General features: G+C 34.9%; 2 protein-coding genes across 12 annotated transcripts in view; one reads left to right on the top strand and one right to left on the bottom strand.

Moving 5' to 3' along the window:
* LOC143234765 (protein fantom-like) overlaps positions 1–7,529 on the top strand; it is an 84,432-nt gene extending 76,903 nt beyond the window's left edge. For all 11 annotated transcript variants that reach the window (XM_076472365.1, XM_076472368.1, XM_076472360.1 and 8 more), the window contains 5 exons: positions 637–829; positions 3,712–3,790; positions 6,813–6,903; positions 7,023–7,065; positions 7,258–7,529. In XM_076472365.1, the coding sequence (XP_076328480.1) occupies positions 637–829; positions 3,712–3,790; positions 6,813–6,903; positions 7,023–7,065; positions 7,258–7,340 (489 nt within the window). In that variant the 3' untranslated portion in view covers positions 7,341–7,529. The remainder of the gene's footprint in view (positions 1–636; positions 830–3,711; positions 3,791–6,812; positions 6,904–7,022; positions 7,066–7,257) is intronic.
* A 148-nt stretch (positions 7,530–7,677) lies between these two features.
* Ahcy (adenosylhomocysteinase) lies at positions 7,678–13,949 on the bottom strand. Its single transcript, XM_076472370.1, has 9 exons — positions 13,801–13,949; positions 12,807–12,997; positions 12,486–12,614; positions 11,877–11,976; positions 11,671–11,783; positions 11,037–11,244; positions 9,872–10,077; positions 8,279–8,473; positions 7,678–7,956 (listed from the first exon to the last, which is right to left on the bottom strand). The coding sequence occupies exons 1-9, from the start codon at positions 13,826–13,828 to the stop codon at positions 7,825–7,827; spliced, it is 1,302 nt and encodes a 433-aa protein (XP_076328485.1). The 5' UTR covers positions 13,829–13,949; the 3' UTR covers positions 7,678–7,824.
* Between the last annotated feature and the right edge of the window lie 5,933 nt (positions 13,950–19,882).

Below are 19,882 nucleotides of genomic sequence, written 5' to 3'. Positions count from 1 at the left end.
ACAGTGGTTATGGTTGGAAATTCCATTAGGTAGAAAAGCTGGTTATAAACCTATACTTTTGTACCAGTGGGCCTTAATAACCTGTAGTCTGATGTTATACTCTATTATTGGAGCCTAAATTTGTTTGTTTTGATTACGTCTTTGGATGTAATGTTATTCTGCTATGACTTGGTATATTTGGATGTGATGGTGTAAATAAAATCATCCCAGAAATCAATTTAAAATATCATTTTCTAATCACAATCAATCATCCATATCTTTTTTTGTGTGATATACTCACGATGTATTCATTCTTTAATGTTACTTCCATTATAGGGTTGACATCTTTCACATGCATTGCTTTTATTGTATTGTTAGCTTGGATTTAGGGCTAAGCTAGTTGAGTGCATGAGATTTTATTAACTACCTTAAGTATTAGAAACATTGAAGTTACACAATACATTCTAATCTCTACAAATAAGTATGTTTAATTAGCATTACTCATAAATATGTGTATTTTCAGTTTGAAGGTAGCATGTTCTTGTGTGAATTGTAAATAGTTTAATGAAGAGTATTTCATTATTATTATTCACTTATTTTAAGCAAAACGTTTTTTTTCTGAATCTTTAATATATTATCTCTTTCTTTCTGCTACAGCCTAATGACACGGTATTCATTGAAGTTTCTCGACTTTCACTACTAGAAGGAGCTACAGTTTTAAATGACACTAATGTTGAGATGCTTTTTGTTGAATACAAGTTTCTGGGCTATCCTGCAGTAGAACTAGAAACACCTTTTTCACTGCCCAAACCTCATCCACCTCATTACATCACTTTTAACTTCCAAAAAGGTAAGACATCAAGTGTGGAAAATGTAGTGGTTATTCATTACCTTTGTATTATTTTAAGTTTACAATGATTTAACACAGTAGTGTGTTTATAACAGGAAACAGTGATACAACCTTGTACAGTAGTGTGTTTAGAACAGGAAACAGTTACACAACCTTGCACAGTAGTGTGTTTAGAACAGGAAACAGTTACACAACCTTGCACAGTAGTGTGTTTAGAACAGGAAACAGTGACACAACCTTGTAGTGTGTTTAGAACAGGAAACAGTGACACAACCTTGTACAGTAGTGTGTTTAGAACAGGAAACAGTGACATAACCTTGTACAGTAGTGTGTTTAGAACAGGAAACAGTGACACAACCTTGTACAGTAGTGTGTTTAGAACAGGAAACAGTGACATAACCTTGTACAGTAGTGTGTTTAGAACAGGAAACAGTGACACAACCTTAGTGTGTTTAGAACAGGAAACAGTGACACAACCTTGTACAGTAGTGTGTTTAGAACAGGAAACAGTGACACAACCTTGTAGTGTGTGTAGAACAGTGATACAACCTTGTACAGTGTGAACAGGAAACAGTGACACAACCTTGTACAGTAGTGTGTTTAGAACAGGAAACAGTGACACAACCTTGTACACAGTAGTGTGTGTAGAACAGTGAAACAGTGTAGTGTGTTTACAACCAGTGATACAACCTTGTAGTGTGTGTTTAGAACAAGAAACAGTGATACAACCTTGTACAGTAGTGTGTTTAGAACAGGAAACAGTGACACAACCTTGCACAGTAGTGTGTGTAGAACAGGAAACAGTGATACAACCTTGTACAGTAGTGTGTTTAGAACAGGAAACAGTGATACAACCTTGTACAGTAGTGTGTTTAGAACAGGAAACAGTGATACAACCTTGTACAGTAGTAGTGAACAAGAAACAGTGATTTGTATAGTAGTGTGTTTACAGGAAACAGTGATACAACCTTGTATATACAGTAGTGTGTTTAGAACAGGAAACAGTGATGACAAACCTTGTACAGTAGTGTGTTTAGAACAACCTTGAAACAGAGTGATACAACCTTGTACAGTAGTGTGTTTAGAACAGGAAACAGTGATACAACCTTGTACAGTAGTGTGTTTAGAACAGGAAACAGTGATACAACCTTGTACAGTAGTGTGTTTAGAACAGGAAACAGTGATACAACCTTATACAGTAGTGTGTTTAGAACAAAACAGTGAAGTGTGTTTAGAACAGGAACCTTGATACAACCTTGCACAGTAGTGTGTTTAGAACAGTAAACAGTAACACAACCTTGCACAGTAGTGTGTTTAGAACAGTAAACAGTGACACAACCTTGCACAGTAGTGTGTTTAGAACAGGAAACAGTGATACAACCTTTTACAGTAGTGTGTTTAGAACAGGAAACAGTGATACAACCTTTACAGTAGTGTGTTTAGAACAGGAAACAGTGACACAACCTTGTACAGTAGTGTGTTTAGAACAGGAAACAGTGACACAACCTTGTACAGTAGTGTGTTTAGAACAGGAAACAGTGATACAACCTTGTACAGTAGTGTGTGTTTACAACCTTGTAGAACAGGAACACAGTGATACAACCTTGCACAGTAGTGTGTTTAGAACAGGAAACAGTGATACAACATTATACAGTAGTGTGTTTAGAACAGGAAACAGTGATACAACCTTTTACAGTAGTGTGTTTAGAACAGGAAACAGTGATACAACCTTGCACAGTAGTGTGTTTAGAACAGGAAACAGTGATACAACCTTGTGTTTACAGTACAACCTTGCACAGTAGTGTGTTTAGAACAGGAAACAGTTACAACCTTGTAGAACAGGAAACAGTGATACAACCTTGTACAGTAGTGTGTTTAGAACAGGAAACAGTGATACAACCTTGTACAGTAGTGTGTTTAGAACAGGAAACAGTGATACAACCTTGTACAGTAGTGTGTTTAGAACAGGAAACAGTGATACAACCTTGTACAGTAGTGTGTTTAGAACAGGAAACAGTGATACAACCTTATACAGTAGTGTGTTTAGAACAGGAAACAGTGATACAACCTTATACAGTAGTGTGTTTAGAACAGGAAACAGTGATACAACCTTGTACAGTAGTGTGTTTAGAACAGGAAACAGTGATACAACCTTGTATAGTAGTGTGTTTAGAACAAGAAACAGTGACACAACCTTATACAGTAGTGTGTTTAGAACAGGAAACAGTGACACAACCTTGCACAGTAGTGTGTTTAGAACAAGAAACAGTGATACAACCTTGTACAGTAAGTGTGTTTAGAACAAGAAACAGTGATACAACCTTGTACAGTAGTGTGTTTAGAACAGGAAACAGTGATACAACCTTTTACAGTAGTGTGTTTAGAACAAGAAACAGTGATACAACCTTGCACAGTAGTGTGTTTAGAACAGGAAACAGGACACAACCTTTCACAGTAGTGTGTTTAGAACAAGAAACAGGACACAACCTTGCACAGTAGTGTGTGTTGCACAGTAGTGTGTGTAGACAGGAAACAGTGATACAACCTTGCACAGTAGTGTGTTTAGAACAAGAAACAGGAAACAACCTTGATACAGACCAGGAAACAGTGAGTAGTGTGTTTAGAACAGGAAACAGTGATACAACCTTGTACAGTAGTGTGTTTAGAACAGGAAACAGTGATACAACCTTTTACAGTAGTGTGTTTAGAACAGGAAACAGTGACACAACATTATACAGTAGTGTGTTTAGAAGTAATTTCTCACATTCTCCTCTGCTTATTGTGGTTGATGATAAATGAGGAACTTAAATTGTGTTATACGTTTATAGTTGAACCTGTAACAAATATTTCGTAGTTTGTGCCCTGATTAAATTATTCCCCAGTTTTTCAGGTTGATCCTGTTAATCACATGAGAGAGCGAGAGATGTTAGCAGCTATGTTAGATTCTCCAACATTAGCAAGGTATGTGGTTAATGTGTGTATTGTTTAGTATCACTCAAATGTACTAGACTGTTAGGTTTTGAAATATCAACAAGGTACATAGTACCTGATAAATGTACTACATACTGTTGGTTTCTAAAAGATCAGCTAGGTACAAACTTATTCACGTATATAATTGTGCTGATTGGATGGTAAATATACTACATACTGTTAGGTTATCCAATATCAGTAATGTACGTGAGTTATATATACTACACTATATAACAAAATTTGTTCCTGGGCAGAAAGTGGTGTTTCCCAATTGCTTATGCCAAAAGTAAATGGAAAAAACCTATTTTTATCCTCAAACGTTGCTTTTGTGACCTGGGTAATGAAATTTTCAAATTTCCCCATTTTCCAGAACATTCCAGGTAGATTCAGTGCTGAGTAGCTGATAGAGAATTTTCTCTAACTTGTAAGAATTTTCAAGAACTTTCCATAGTAATATACACTGCTTGCCAAAACCTTAAGGCTAATGAAAATATATGCATTTTGTGTTGTTAGACTCAACCACTTACACTTACTTGAGTAGAGCTTTGAAAGATGAATACACAAAAGGGAAAATAAAAATAAAAAACTTTTTTAGTATTTAATATGGAAAATGTGAACACTGTGAAATTAGCCTAAATACTAGCTGGTCAAAAGTTTAAGACCATACCAAAAGAAAGTCCTAAACAGGGTAGGAAATGCCCAACAAGAGGTCTCAGTAGTGACTTGCATGGCCATCATTGTGAATAACTTCAAACATTTGCTTTGGCATGTTTGATATGAGCGTTTGCAGAAGGCTGGCTGGAATGTTATTCCAAGTGGTGAAGATGGCTTCATGAAGATCATGTACTGTTTGGAATTGACATCCATTTCTACAGACTTCCCTTTCCATCTACCCTGAAACATTTTCAATGGGGTTCAGTTTGGGCGAACACGCTGGATAGTTAAAAAGAATCATGTTATTCGCCATGAAAAAGTCCTTTGTCCTGCAGGCATTGTGGATTGCAGCATTGTCCTGCTGAAAGATCCAGTCATTTCTACACAAACGAGGGCCTTCAGTCACTAAGGATGCTCTCTCCAACATGCCAATGTAGCCAGCTGCTGTTTGACTACCCTGTATAACCTGAAGCTCCATTGTTTCATGGAAGAAAGCACCTCAGATCATGATGGAACCTCCTCCACTGTGTCGTGTAGAAAATGTCTCTGGTGGGATATCCTTATCATGACAGAAACGTTGGAAGCCATCTGAACCATCCAGGTTAAATATTTTCTCATAAGAGAACAAAACCTTCTTCCACTTTTCTACATCCCATGTTTGGTGCTTCTCAGCAAAGTTTAACCGAGGTGTTTTGTGGTGTGGAAGGAGGCATGGCCTTTGAAGACGTTTATGGTTTTTAAAGCCTTTCTCTCGCAGATGCCATCTTATTGTTCTTGAGCTGCATCAATCAGGGCCTTAATCTGGTTCGATGATCAGCTCGTGTCTTGCCAGACAACACCTCGAATCCTCCAGCTAAATGCTGGCAAAATTTTCTTGGGCTGACTACTTGAAATTCTGATTCTGTATCCCTCAGCATCTTTTAAGAAATTTGGAATAGCAGTTTTACTATGCCCAATCTCACCAGCGATGGCACGTTGAGAGACCTTGCTTTTGCAGCTCTACCATTCTGCCACATTGAAACTCTGTCAGCTTTTTAGCCTTTGCCATGTTTTACCCAATGTAACACAGAAGATGTCAGTCGAAGATGTTGACAATGCTAATGCTTAAACACAAATGACTAAATTTCATTACGTGTTTACCGATTAACGCTTCGTTTCAGTATGGTCTTAAACTTTTGACCAGCTAGTATTTAAGCTAATTTCATAGTGTTCACATTTTTCCTATTAAATGCTAAAAACGTTTTTTATTTTCTCTTTTGTTATTTTCATCTTTCAAAGCTCTACTCAAATAAGTGGTTGCATCTAACAATGCAAAATGCATATTTTTTCTTTATGTTCATTGGCCTTAAGATTTTGGTCAGTAATGTATATACAGGGGCTCACCACTTCAGTTTAGGTCTAACTGCTTAAGTGAACACATAGACCTATCCAAGGTGGCTTTACCTAGTTTTCGTTATCTTTGACTTTGGGACAGCAGGAACACTGCTGTGCACTGCAACAGGAAGCACTGGCCACAATGGACCGAGTTTTCTGTGGGGAAGCATAATGTCAAGTGTGAGCTACTAGTGGACCTCCAGAAGGTGTTGTTCCCACTATTGTACATAAAATTGGGTCTTATGAAACAATTTGTCACAGCTTTTGATAAGCTGTCTGAGGCAAAGGTCAAAACTTGTCTTCCTTGGACTACAACGAAAGATTCTGGAGTGCACAGAATTTCCTATGGAGCTCAGTAGGAAGGAAAAAAAACTTAGGGCAACTTTGTTGCAGTGGTTTGAGGTTTCTTGGGCAATCACAAGGCTGAAAATTATGTGAAACTGGTTGAGGCGCTGGTGAAGAATTACAGCACAATGGGCTGCAGGATGTTCCTGAAAGTCCAGATCCTTGACACTCATCTTGATAAGATCAAGGAAAACATACTGGACTTTGAATGCCACTATCAAGCAGCATATAACGAAAACATGCTGAGAGACTTTATTTAGGGGCTGATATGTGAAAGTGATTTACATTAAAGTTGCAAATCTTGAAAAACTACTCACTTCTAAACATTTTTGTGTAACTTTAGTATAAAGACATGTAAATGAAAATGTGCAAATTTGCTCACTTTTACATAGAAAATAGGTTAATTTTTAAATTTAATTATCCAAGTTACAAATGCAAAGTTTGAAGGGAATAATGACCATTTTCTGTACTTTTATAACATACTATCTACAAACAAATTTTGTGTTTTTGAATAATGTAATCTCACTCTGTGTTCACTTTCTGTAGCATTATTTTGTTTGTTAGTCAGATGAATGTTTAAAGACTTTGTACAGAGAGGACAGTCTAAGAGTGAGTGGTTTTTGCTTCTCTTGGTTTCCAGAATAACCTTTATTGTTGTGAGTGAACCACCCGAGGACAGACACGACATGGATTGTGAAGACATTGGATATGCATATGTAGATCTCAGAGAGGTAACAGCTTAACACTTTACGTGTGTGTTTATATAAAACTGAAATTATGAAAGACTACTAGCTTGAGGTGTTTCACCCTAAAGACATTGAGATGTATGGTTATTGTTCTTCTCATTTAGATTATGCAGAAGAAGCAAGATCTTATTGGAAAGGAGTTAAACAGTAAGTTTGTTTCTTTTCAGTCATCACAACACGTTATGTATTGAGTAAAATAGCTTCCTTTCTGATTTTTTTGTTGATTGGGAGGTATGGAATCATTAGTTTTATTATCTTTCATTGAGGATTACGGTGGTAGGCTGGAAGTTGTAGAATAGAGAAGTTTATATGATCTGTGAACATTACGTTTTCTTTCAGTATATGATGCTACTGACGAACACACTATCATTGGAAAGCTAACTGTGACAGTTCAGTGTTTGGCCGCTCTTGAGAATATGTAGGAGAGAAGAATTTGAACCTGCAGTTGCCACCTTTAGTGACAAGTATCTGGTCATGAAGTTGATGTTTAATATTGTAATTCTCTTCCTATTATTTATAGTTCAACTTTACAATGGAGGATTATAAATTATCAAATTGAATAATTTTTGTAAGTAAGACAAAGAATAAAATGTGTGACATTTCTAATATTACCTTGAATACTATATTGATGAATTTGATTTTGTACTAATGTGTACCTCTTTCCCTCTAGTAGTGGGTTAGAGTTGATCAGATCATATCTGTTATGTAAATTTAACATTTCATTGCAAGTAACCAGTCCAGTGTTTTAAGACCCCTATCTTTTTTTTTTTTTTTTACACAAACTCATATTTTATTATTAAAAGTCTTTGGTTTGGAATACACCTAATTATTAATTTTCCTTACTTTTAAATCCATCTCTCAATAATGAAGACCAGGAAGTTTGTTATTTTATGTATAATTCTGGTGTTAATACCGATAATGGTCAGGTTTATAAGGACCTTCGCTTGGAAGGCTCAAGTATTCTGCCTGTTCAGGAGAAAGCTTGGTCAGTTTCACTCCGAGCTTTTCCAGATGTAAGGTGGCTACTTCTTCATCAAGCTGCAATGTTTATAAACAAGTGAGGATGTTAGCAGACATGACAAAATACACCACACATGCCCTTAGTCCTAGTTAACTTAACAGTTATGACCTGTATAATGCAGGCTCAGTTATTGATGTTTTTTCTACAATAATTTAGTGGTCTAAAGCACACAAACTCTACATACAGCATCAAATCCATAGGTTTTAAACCAACCTTACGAGAGGTTGTTTAGTAATGGATATAAATAAACTTAAATGTTATGACTTGTAGAATATAACAAACAATACTAAGCAGTGCTGGTGGTGTACACCCATAAACTGTACCTGAATAACAACTAACCTTTTTGGGGAGAAAGTAAACTCCAACTTTGTACTGTCCTTTCTTAGTCCACAGCTCAATCTGTGCAAGAACTTGATTTGTGAAGGAATTGCTCATAACAAAGCTGGGGTGACCTGTTGCACAACCCAAGTTCACTAGCCTGCCCTCTGCAAGAAGGATGATGTGGTTACCATTGGCTAGCTTGTACCGGTCAACCTGCAACAGGAAAATATTTAAAACAGGCTTTTAGCCCACAACCGGTACCCCAATAATATGATTATATCACAACCTATTGTAAATCGAAGCTTTCCTGTTCAACTTAATTCATTAACGCACAGGGCAAAAGGTATGTCACACTGCCTGGATTCCCTTACATTCAAATATTTATTGAACTGCTATTGCATGAATAATAAAATAAGTTTGGTGTCAAATTGTGAGTTAAAATTCAAATTTTTGTGATGTCTAAGTACAAAATCTATAATTTATTCCAAATTAGGAACTCGCAGTACTGACAGTGCTAAGCTAGAATATAAGAACTGTCTTTTATATTTGCTGAGATATGGCTATATTTAAAGAATGAAACATCATGGCTCTACCTAACTCTTTCCATTTTGGAGACATGTGTCAGAGACAGGGGTAGGTGTACATGAAGAACCAGTCAAAAACTAGAATATTCTGCTTGAGGTGTTCAGGCTCGTTTTAAAATTGTAATGTAACAGTTCAGTTACAGCTTGAAGGTTTAGTTCTAACCACAGTACAAGCTTAGTTACTAAACTTGATAAATTATAATACTTCTGTGGTAGCGATGAAGTAATTTATTAGTTTTGGTTATTTGAAATGTATATTTAAAACCTACAAAGAATTGTTTGATATGCCTTATTACTTACTGTTCTACATTAAGTAACTTATTTTTAAACAGTACTGTATAAAAGTCAGTCTTATATTACTGAACACAGTAACATGAGCATGGCTGCAAGTTAGTGTAATAAAAATACATGTTATAACAATCATTATAGGACAAAGCATAATTTACATTTCTTAATTTTTAAGGTGGTTACTGGGTCAGTCAAATTGGCCCACCCCATACAGAGCTAGGATAGTGAAAAAGTTCTTTAGAAAAAAAAAAAAAATTATTTGGAGTTTATAAAACATTTTGATACATTAAAGTATTTTTAATTGTAAAATGAAAATTACTTTCATGTTGGAGAGAAAACATATGGTGTGAAAACCATCACAAGCACAAAATGGTTAAAAGGTGAGTTCCTGGGACCAAGCCCATACTGAAAGAGTTAATCTTTTGGAACTTTGTGAAAGGCCACATCAAGACTCTGCACTAATTGCCCATAAGTTTGAAGTGATGGGAGTATTAGCTATTTACTGCCACCTTTTGGGCTGTTTTAAACAGACAGTACACCCTGACCCTCAACTAACCCATCTACAGCCCTAAAGTGCAAAGCATGATTTTACGACACTTAAACAGGAACCCTTACTTCAGGTAGTTTAGTGAGCTTAAAGTAACATTATTATTAACATGATCAAGTACATTTTTAGGTTTCACAGTCGTGGTCACTAAAGAACAAATAACTAAACATGTTGAGAAATTCTATTTCTGACCTGAGGCTTAATGTTGACTTTCTCTACTGCATTCTGCTCCAGCCACTTCACATCTATTTCAATGTCAAAATGACCAATATTACAGACTATAGAATCATTTCCCATTTTCATAAAGTGTTCACCAGTTATGATGTCACGGCAACCAGTAGTTGTGACGAATATCGAAGCCCGAGACACTGCATCCTCCATTGTAGTAACTTCATAACCTATAACATTGTTTGTATTACATTCACTAACCCTTGCTGTCTTGTATAGCTTTTAACCACAGTTTTGATATATTTCTACCAAATTACTGGCCCAACTAATTTGGATTATTTGTTAATAATAGTAGTGTCCAGTCCCCTTAACAACCCTACAAACAATTTATTCTTTTAAATAGTTCCACTGTTACTATAAATGAGGAGCTGAACTTCATCACTAAACCATATGTAGACAGAAATTTCAAGTGTTAATTCTGTTTATCATGTTAACACATTTACCAATTTTGTTCTAAAATTGAATTTTACACATGGCCCCTGCTTCCTAAAGTTTGGAGAAATTTTCAAACATTAACCTGTTGACTGCCAAGTGTTGCAGCTGCTACAATACAACTCTAATGCTTCTTCATTTTGTAACTTTTTGAGTGACGCCATTTTGGATCGAAAAGTGAAACAATTTGTAAGTTGGTCAAATGCATGTATGGTGCTGACACCTAGCATTTAAGTTAGGTATTATTGAGAATGATTAACTCGTCCGTGGCACTGTGTTACCGATTGGCTTGGACGAGTTTTCTCGTCTATGGCACTGAACAGGTTAAGACTTTTTTTCACAATAGAAACGTGCCCCCATAATGGCTGATACCTAACACAAGAAATGTTTGGAATTACAAATAAACCAAATACCTTCTGCATCAGTATGCCTGGTGTATAACAAAAGGAAATGTGTAAGATAAGAAAAATTACATATAGGTATACACAAATAGCAAACATTTGTTTTCAGTATCTTTGGAAATTTATAAAGAAAGATATTTTAAGAAACACACTATCAGTGATTTTAAGCAGTCCATCAAACATTCCTAAAATTGTGGGTCCTATTCTCTATTACTAAAATATGTCTCAACTTTTTGAAGGCTTCTCCATAATACTACGAACACAAATCTAACATTTACTGTTACGAGAGAGCTCACCTTCCATCGCAGCCTGTAGGGCATTAATTGGATCTATTTCTGTGATGATGATGCGAGCTCCAAAGGCTCGCAGAGACTGGGCAGAACCTTTTCCAACGTCACCATATCCTGCCACCACACACACTTTTCCAGCCAGCATGATGTCTGTTGCCCGTTTAATACCGTCAGTAAGGGACTCTCGGCAGCCGTACAGGTTGTCAAATTTACTCTACAACAACAGAACAACTCAGTCTTTGATGCTGAATTAAAGAAGTTGGAAATCTAATAATTTCACAGACTTGGTTAATTTTAACTCCAACTGTACTTAACAATATGGTACTCCCATGAAAGGTAAAATAATATTTCTACTACACAGGATCCATGCTGCTATTTATAGTCAAAACATATTCAAGTCTTGTACATAGAATTATAAGAAATTATGTCCAACTAATCATACAAGAGTAAGCATTTAACAGTCTTTAAGAATCTCTTAAGCAGAACAGCATGGTTTTTAATGTGTTCATTCATAACAGTGGGTTAAAGTGCACGTGTCACAAAGACAGTTAATCTTTATTAACCAATACATTTATTATCTTCTATACGTTTTACAGAAAGTCCACCTTGGTAAGTGGACCGAGGACGTCCAACAACCTACCTTTGTCACTGAATCATTGACATTGATAGCTGGAATCTTCAAAGTATCATTTTTCAGCATCTTGTACAGATTATGCACTCCAGTTGTTGTTTCTTCTGACACGCCCACAATACCTAGTGTAAAAATGGTCATTAATTAAAGTCAAGTAATCCTGAATACACAGACAATGTGTATTAAAATGAATATAGTGTAGGAAGATCATGTACCTGGCAGATACTGAGGATATTTTGTGTGGACTAAGTTTGTTAGGTCACCACCATCATCTAGGATCATATTTAATGGCTGTCCATCAGGAAACACAAGAGTCTGAGTGGAAAAAAAATAGAAAATGTATTAATCAAAAATTGAAAGTGATAAAATAGCTCAATATTTTTTAAATTATGATTGTGTAACTGCTTACAAAAGTAACAAACTACAAAACTGTGCAACTTATTATGAAGGACTCGATGTTTTCACACAGAACAAAAAGTGTAAACATGGCAGTAGAAAGGTTGAAGGTAACCAAGCCAATTCTTATTTCTTTCATTAACTTAATGTCACGATCACAGGCTATGGAAATGCACATATGCTGTGCTTCTCAATCAAACGATGGCATGCCAAGTACATAATCATTACTGGCATACCAAAGTATTAGTTTAGGAAACTTATGGCTTTAAATTCACAAAATGTAAATAAAAAATACTGAAAAAAAAATCACATTACACATTAATACACTACTCATTACATGCACATTTCTATACAAACTGAATTTCTGTAAGTAATGAATTTCCTAAAACAAATCCTAGCTTGGACTTCAATGTAATTTTTTTAATTACCTGTTCTATACACCAGATATATTCCTCATCTGTTTCACCCTTCCATGCATATACAGCAACCCCTCTTTTAGCAATAGCAGCAGCTGCATGGTCCTGAGTTGAAAATATGTTACAACTTGACCACTGGACCTGCAAGATACCAGTGTACACCCTAATGACAAGATGGTATATACAAGGAAATACAAGTGTGTTAATTATCACTTTACATTTCACAAATTATAGGAAGCAAAAATTGTTAATATACCATAGGATGTTTTAGTGTTAAGCCTAATGCTTATACCTAGTATCAGATCCTTTCTCTAGAAAGAAACTTCTACAAACCTCAGCTCCCAACTCCAAGAGAGTTTCGATCAAAACAGCAGTCTGTATAGTCATATGGAGACAGCCAGCAATTCTAGCTCCTTTTAGGGGTTTCAGGAGTCCGTACTTCTTCCTGAGAGCCATCAAGCCAGGCATCTCATTCTCAGCCATAATCATTTCTTTACGACCAAAGTCAGCCAAAGTGATATCAGCTGTAAGAAAAGATGCATGTGATGGAGCCAAAATAACAAGCACTTCATATTGCTACCTAATTTAACATACCGACAAGTTTCCACTACGTTGCAATGATGGTATAGTACGAGTAGTCTGAATATCAGCGTTTCTTTTTTTGCATCAAAACAGAAGTGTTAAATACAGTACTCTAACAAAATCGTTATGGTACTTAATAAATTGGTTAATTGTAAAGCAAACCAAAAGTATGAGATTAAAAATACTTCCCTTTAGATACAACCAGTAGTGGTAAATAAATTGTCAACAATTCTCCATTGGTTAAGAGCATACGAACCTATCAGTTTCATCGGGTAGTTAAATTACACACATACAAGGAAACGCTGGTCTACTTTCTCTTTGTGTTTATAAAGCAAAATATATTACTAGCATAACTTTTTTTTAACACGCTGACATAAAACTAACCACTTACTACAGCCTAAAATATTTATTTTCTTAACTTTGATTATTAACAACATACCTTATAATATGATCTAATTTAACGAGCACTTTTATAGCGAGATTTCTTCTATTGCTGTAGGTAATATATCATACTGTTGTACTAATTGTACGGTTAAGACTTGCAATTTAGAAAGTTCTGTTGTTTATATACTTCATTTTTTGCTTTTAACAGTTTGTAAGTTCAACTTTCTATGTATAAATTTGCCTATACATGTACAAATACTTTTATCAATATACACCTGTTTAAAGAAACATAACTTCAACTGCTCTTGTTCCACAACAACACTGACTGGAAGATTATCCGTTGCCAGGATACCTAACTTACCTACTTTGTGGGCAGGTTTTTGACTCATTTTCGGATCTTTCTACTTATTCACCACCGTACCAGACCTTGGAGAATGAGACTGCATCTTCTGTGACCGTCGTATAAGTAGGTTTTATCTTCAACATTGCGACATCTAGTGGAATAAAATTAACCCGCTGGGAGATTTCCTACCATCGTTGTCAAGCTAAAAAAATGTTCTTGTGGAGAAATGTAACACACGCCTATCTTTACGATTTTTAATTTTATAACAATAAGTTTAACCTTTTAGAAATACTCCTAGTGTAAAATATTTAATCTAAACATTAACTGATGTGCATTTCGTTGTAATTTATCTTCATTTTACTTTTCGACATTTTTGCAGTAAACTTGGATATTTCTAAGAAATTATTACATTAAGATAATAACAGCATTACATTGATTTTTATTTTAGAATTACTGTTCATTTTAACTTTGTTATTTTAGAATTACTGTTTATTTCATCTTTATTTTAGAATTACTGTTCATTACCTCTTTGTGATTTTAGAATTACTGTTCATTACCTCTTTGTGATTTTAGAATTACTGTTCATTTCATGTTTATGATTTTAGAATTACAGTTCATTTCGTCATTGTGATTTTGGAATTACTCTTCATTTCATCTGTTATTTTAGAATTATTGTTCATTTGATTTTTGTGATTATAGTATTACTGTTCATTTCATATATATTATTTTAGAGTTACTGTTTATTTCATCTTTGTGATTTTAGAATTACTGTTCATTTCATCTTTGTTATTTTAGAATCACTGTTGATTTCATCTTTATTTTAAAATTACTGTTCATTTCATGTTTGTGATTTTAGAATTATTGTTCATTTTAGAATTATTGTTCATTTCGTCTGTTATTTTAGAATTACTGTTCATTTGATTTTTGTTATTCTAAAATTACTGTTCATTTTATGTTTATGATTTTAGAATTGCTGTTCATTTCATCTTTGTGATTTTAGAATTACTGTTTATTTCATCTTTGTTGTTTTAGAATTACTATTCATCTTTGTTGTTTTAGAATTACTATTTCGTCTTTGTTATTTTAGAATTACTGTTCATTTGATTTTTGTTATTTTAAAATTACTGTTTATTTGATTTTTGTTATTTTAAAATTACTGTTCATTTTATGTTTATGATTTTAGATTTACTGTTCATTTCATGTTTGTGATTTTAGAATTACTGTTCATTTCATGTTTGTGATTTTAGAATTATTGTTCATTTCGTCTGTTATTTTAGAATTACTGTTCATTTGATTTTTGTTATTCTAAAATTACTGTTCATTTTATGTTTATGATTTTAGAATTGCTGTTCATTTCATCTTTGTGATTTTAGAATTACTGTTTATTTCATCTTTGTTGTTTTAGAATTACTATTCATTTCGTCTTTGTTATTTTAGAATTACTGTTCATTTGATTTTTGTTATTTTAAAATTACTGTTTATTTGATTTTTGTTATTTTAAAATTACTGTTCATTTTATGTTTATGATTTTAGATTTACTGTTCATTTCATGTTTGTGATTTTAGAATTACTGTTCATTTCGTCTTAGTGATTTTAGAATTAATGTTTATTTCATTTTTGTTATTTTGGAATCACTGTTCATTTCATCTTTGTGATTTTAGAATCACTGTTCATTTCATCTTTGTGATTTTAGAATTACTGTTCATTTTATGTTTATGATTTTAGAATTACTGTTCATTTCATGTTTACGATTTTAGAATTACTATATATGTAAAAACGGCTGGTTTGGGTTGAGGAAATATTTACGTAGAGGAGCGAACAACGTTTCGACCTTCTTGGGTCATCGTCAGGTTCACAAACATATATTTTTCTCTACAAGTGGGTTTTCTCGTCATCACTGATTATTTAGAATTACTGTTTCATCTTTTTTATACGACGCATTATGACTTTAGATTCACTCTAACCTTGTTCCTTTTTAATTAAGATCACATCAAAGACCTTTATTCTTCGTTTCTTCTTGGTGTAGTGGTTAGTCTACGGATTTACAACGCTACAAGCAGTGGTTTAATACTCCTCGATGGACTCAGCAGATAGCCCGATGTGGCTTTACTATAACAACACACACACTCGTTATTCATAGCTGACCCATGTTGTAGTCCCAACTAAACACTACAAATCGTCACCTAGAGGTTACTCTACAAAAGAAAGATTTTGATAGTTTGTTTTAGTAACACCATGCTTGGCTGTTAAAATCTCAGAAATATCAGTTTAATTTTTTCATATTAACTATGGAATTATCTTCGTCCAAGTGTGAGAACAATCCTCTCTCTTTATCTGTTTCTTTAATTTCGGTCAAAGTTGCCCGAAGGCTATCTATTTATGCTAGTCGTCCCTAATTTAGTAGTGATAGACTAGAGGGAAGACACCCAGTCATCATCACACACCAACTAACTTCAAAGCTACTCTTTTACTAACGAACAGTGAGATTAACCGTTACATTATATCGCCCCCACTGCTGAAAGGGCGAGTATGATTGATAAGGGTATTCGAATCCGAAACCTTTAAATTGGGATTCAAGCGTCACAAATATCTGATAGACAGTCCTTGTTCTTTGACTTCAAATGTGATCAATAGATAGCCAGGATAAAGGACCAGCCTAAAATACAGTCGCTGTATGTTTTTATCGGGTGGAGTGGGAGGTTCTTTGTTCGCCTGATAACCAATGAAATGAGCTGCTACATACAATCAAGAGCGCGCCAGTCTAGTGAACAAGATGAATGAAAGCAGTTCGGTCCATCAATATGAAAATATCTACTAAAAATGCTAAAGTTCAATCCAGAATCGTCACACAAGAACATGTACATCGTGTCTGAATCGCCCAGTAAGAAATGTTTGTGTAACCGTTCAGCGGGATTCACTTGACAACTTCTCCACCTAGTGCTGAACTAACCAACTAACTCAGTATTCAACGAGGAGAATAATCGAACCCTGAACTTTAACGATGTAGGTCTATAAATGTAACTGCTAACCTAACTACTGGGTGAATAATCAGGTTGATGTAATTTGTATCACAAATCGTTTAACACTCTCTCGGTGAAACACTAATACAAAACGTATCATTTAATAGAAGTATACAGAGACATAATAACAAACAAGGTTGTTTTATATTTTGTTAAAGTTGTTATTAGTCTTATTGTGACGTAATGTTACACTTTAACGAAGTAGTGTAATATAATATAAACAATAATAACAGGTGTTAACTTAAGCCTAGACAGGAACTTTCATAGGAAGGAGTGGAAGAAACTGTTAAATTAGGGACGGCTAGCGCAGTTAGCCCTCGTGTAGCTTTGCGCGAATTTCAAAATAACTTATAAAAGGTCCTCTATATGGCGGAACCTGCGTAACGCGAACGGTAAACTATCTTTCACCTACCTCATCTACCAACAAGTAGGATTAGAACCTGGGTAAGGCAGAAAAAATGTTTTTGATTAAATATTAATTTCTTATTTAATTAATAATTTGTTTAAATATTAAAAAAGTCTTGTTTAATTAATAACTTGTTTAAATATTAATAAATTCTTGTTTAATTAATTTGTTTAAATGTTAATAAATTTTCAGACATTTTGTTACAGTAAGTATTGGTTAAACATATTATGTTCTTCTTATTTCTGCCGTCATTGTTTTTGCAGTTAAATTAGATTCGTGATTTGTAGAAATATTTGTTTTCAAGTACAAAATTCTACTCTTTAAATAATTTTCACAAAAAAATAAATTCCTATCTTCCCTAATTTTACAATTTAGGGAAAATTTACCATGGGTAATAGGTAAAATAAAGATCCGCGCTATTTCAAAAAATTTAAGGAAGAATCAACTTCATGTGGAATGGAAAGCGAATAATAAAGTGTGGATGACAAGTGCTATATTAGAGGAATTTTTAAACAAATTAAACACAAGAATGGAACAAGAAAATAGGAATATTCTACTTTTCCTAGATAATGCAACTTGTTGCCCAAAAGTTCAACTTTCAGATGTTTGTTTAGTCTTTCTACCTCTATGTACAACACCAGTTCTACAGCCACTAGATAATGGAAATATACGGTGTATAGAATTGAAATACAGAAAACTGATGCTTCAACATATTATTGCAAATATGGACGACTGTAAGAAAGCATCTGAAATTACCATGAAAATTGACGTGTTAGATGCATTTGCATTTTTAAGTCATTCAATCAAATGCGTAAAAGATGAATGCATAATAAAGTTTTAAAAATTGGATTTATTCTTCATAATGGTGGAGATTGTGGAGAAGTTGTTTGTTATGACAATTTTAGTAAAATCCAAACTCTGATTGCGAAGATTGATGCAAATGATTGTGTGAACGCGGAATGTTTTGTGTACGTTGATTAGAATGTTTTAACAGAAACTGGTGAAATTGATTTAAAATCTATGATAGAATCTCAAGATGGTGATAGTGTGAGAGATTCAGAAGATGAACAAAATGGAAAAGATAGTGAGGAAATAGAAAATCCTACTTCACCGCCAGTGTTAAGTTATATTAACTCTATCAAATTGTATGCAAAAATGAAGGGGGAAAATGAACTTCATGAAAAGGCCGTAGAATTGGCGTTCTCTTTTAACCGCATGAGAAAGTCCATTAGAAAACTAAACAGTTGAAATTGGACACTTTCTTCAAATGCATTTGATGAAGACTTTGTGTACTTATGTATATTTCGAATGTCTATTTTTATTCTTATTCTAACATATACTCTTCAAAAAAAGAAACGCAAAAGGCAAAATATGCGACAAATTGTTAACAAGTTTATTCCGGGTAGTTCTGTTAACATGTGTGAAACCTTGCACATTCACTGCTGAACATCCAAAGTCTGCAAAGGCGAAGGCCACGCTCACTAGGTGAAGTTTAACGTCACTCAACGTCAATAACGAGTATGCCCCCCGTGAGCATCAATAACTGCTTGGCATCTCTTGCTCATGGAAGCGATGAGATGACGAATCACATCCTGTGGAATGGCTGTCCACTCAGCCTGCAAAGCTGCTGCAAGCTGAGGTAGAGTCTGCGGTTGAGGTTGTCGCCGTCGCAGACGTCGGTCCAACTCGTCCCAAAGATGTTCGATGGGGTTTAAATCTGGTGATTTGGAGGGCCAGGGAAGAGCGTTGATATTGTGGTGTCTCAAGAAGACAGTGGTGAGTCGGGCCGTGTGAGGACGGGCGTTGTCATGTTGAAAAACGTCGTTGACGTTCACCATGATGGGTTGCACATGGGGCCTAAGAATCTCGTAGACAGTTGCGTACGGTCTGATCGGAAATCCTACGCAGCCCTGGTATGGTTGAGGCAGTAGACGTCGCAGTGGTGGTCCTATCCCGAAGGTGACGTAACCGGATGTTGCGATCTTGTACGGGCGTGGTCTGCCAGATCGTGGACGGTCACAAGTTGATCCATGTTGTTAGTGACGATTCCATAGGCTTGTGATGGTGTTTGGGTGGACATTCACAGCTCTGGCAACATCTGATCGAGATTCACCTGCTTTCAACGACCAATGGCGTTGTTGCGTTGTGCTTCAGTCAGTCTTGGCGTAACTGTATTGCGTGTCGGTAGCTTAACACTGAGCTATGGAAACCAAGAACCCGTAACTTTTATAGGGATTTTGCACATGTTGCACTTGCAGAACATGCAGATCTCCCAAACAAATTTATTGGACACGAATGCGTTTTGGCGAAAAATCCGATGTTTTCCTCCGTTTTCAAAGTGCAAAACTTTTAAAGTCATTTTGGTCTGACAATCAGTGCCTTAACACGTGTTACATCACATACTCTGAGCTTGTAACGTTATTACATATATTTCTCTTTAAAATAACAAAAATATCCATTTTGCGTTTCTTGTTTTGAAGAGTATATATTGTATAAACAGTATAACAATTTTATTCACGAACGTCTTACTTCCCTTGAGTCAAACAAGTATAACGTTCCACTCAAAAATTATATGTAATTTAGGAAATGCATGTTCACTGTCCAAGCCGGAAATTTTACTCGGTTCCGTGCGATTTCACCTTAGACAGGTTTTACTGTATTAATTTATTATTGG

Source organism: Tachypleus tridentatus, chromosome 12, assembly GCF_004210375.1.
Source record: "Tachypleus tridentatus isolate NWPU-2018 chromosome 12, ASM421037v1, whole genome shotgun sequence".
In the NCBI taxonomy this organism is placed as follows: domain Eukaryota; kingdom Metazoa; phylum Arthropoda; class Merostomata; order Xiphosura; family Limulidae; genus Tachypleus; species Tachypleus tridentatus.
The sequence above is the reverse complement of the archived record's forward strand: the minus strand, read 5'-3'. Positions and strand labels throughout refer to the sequence as shown.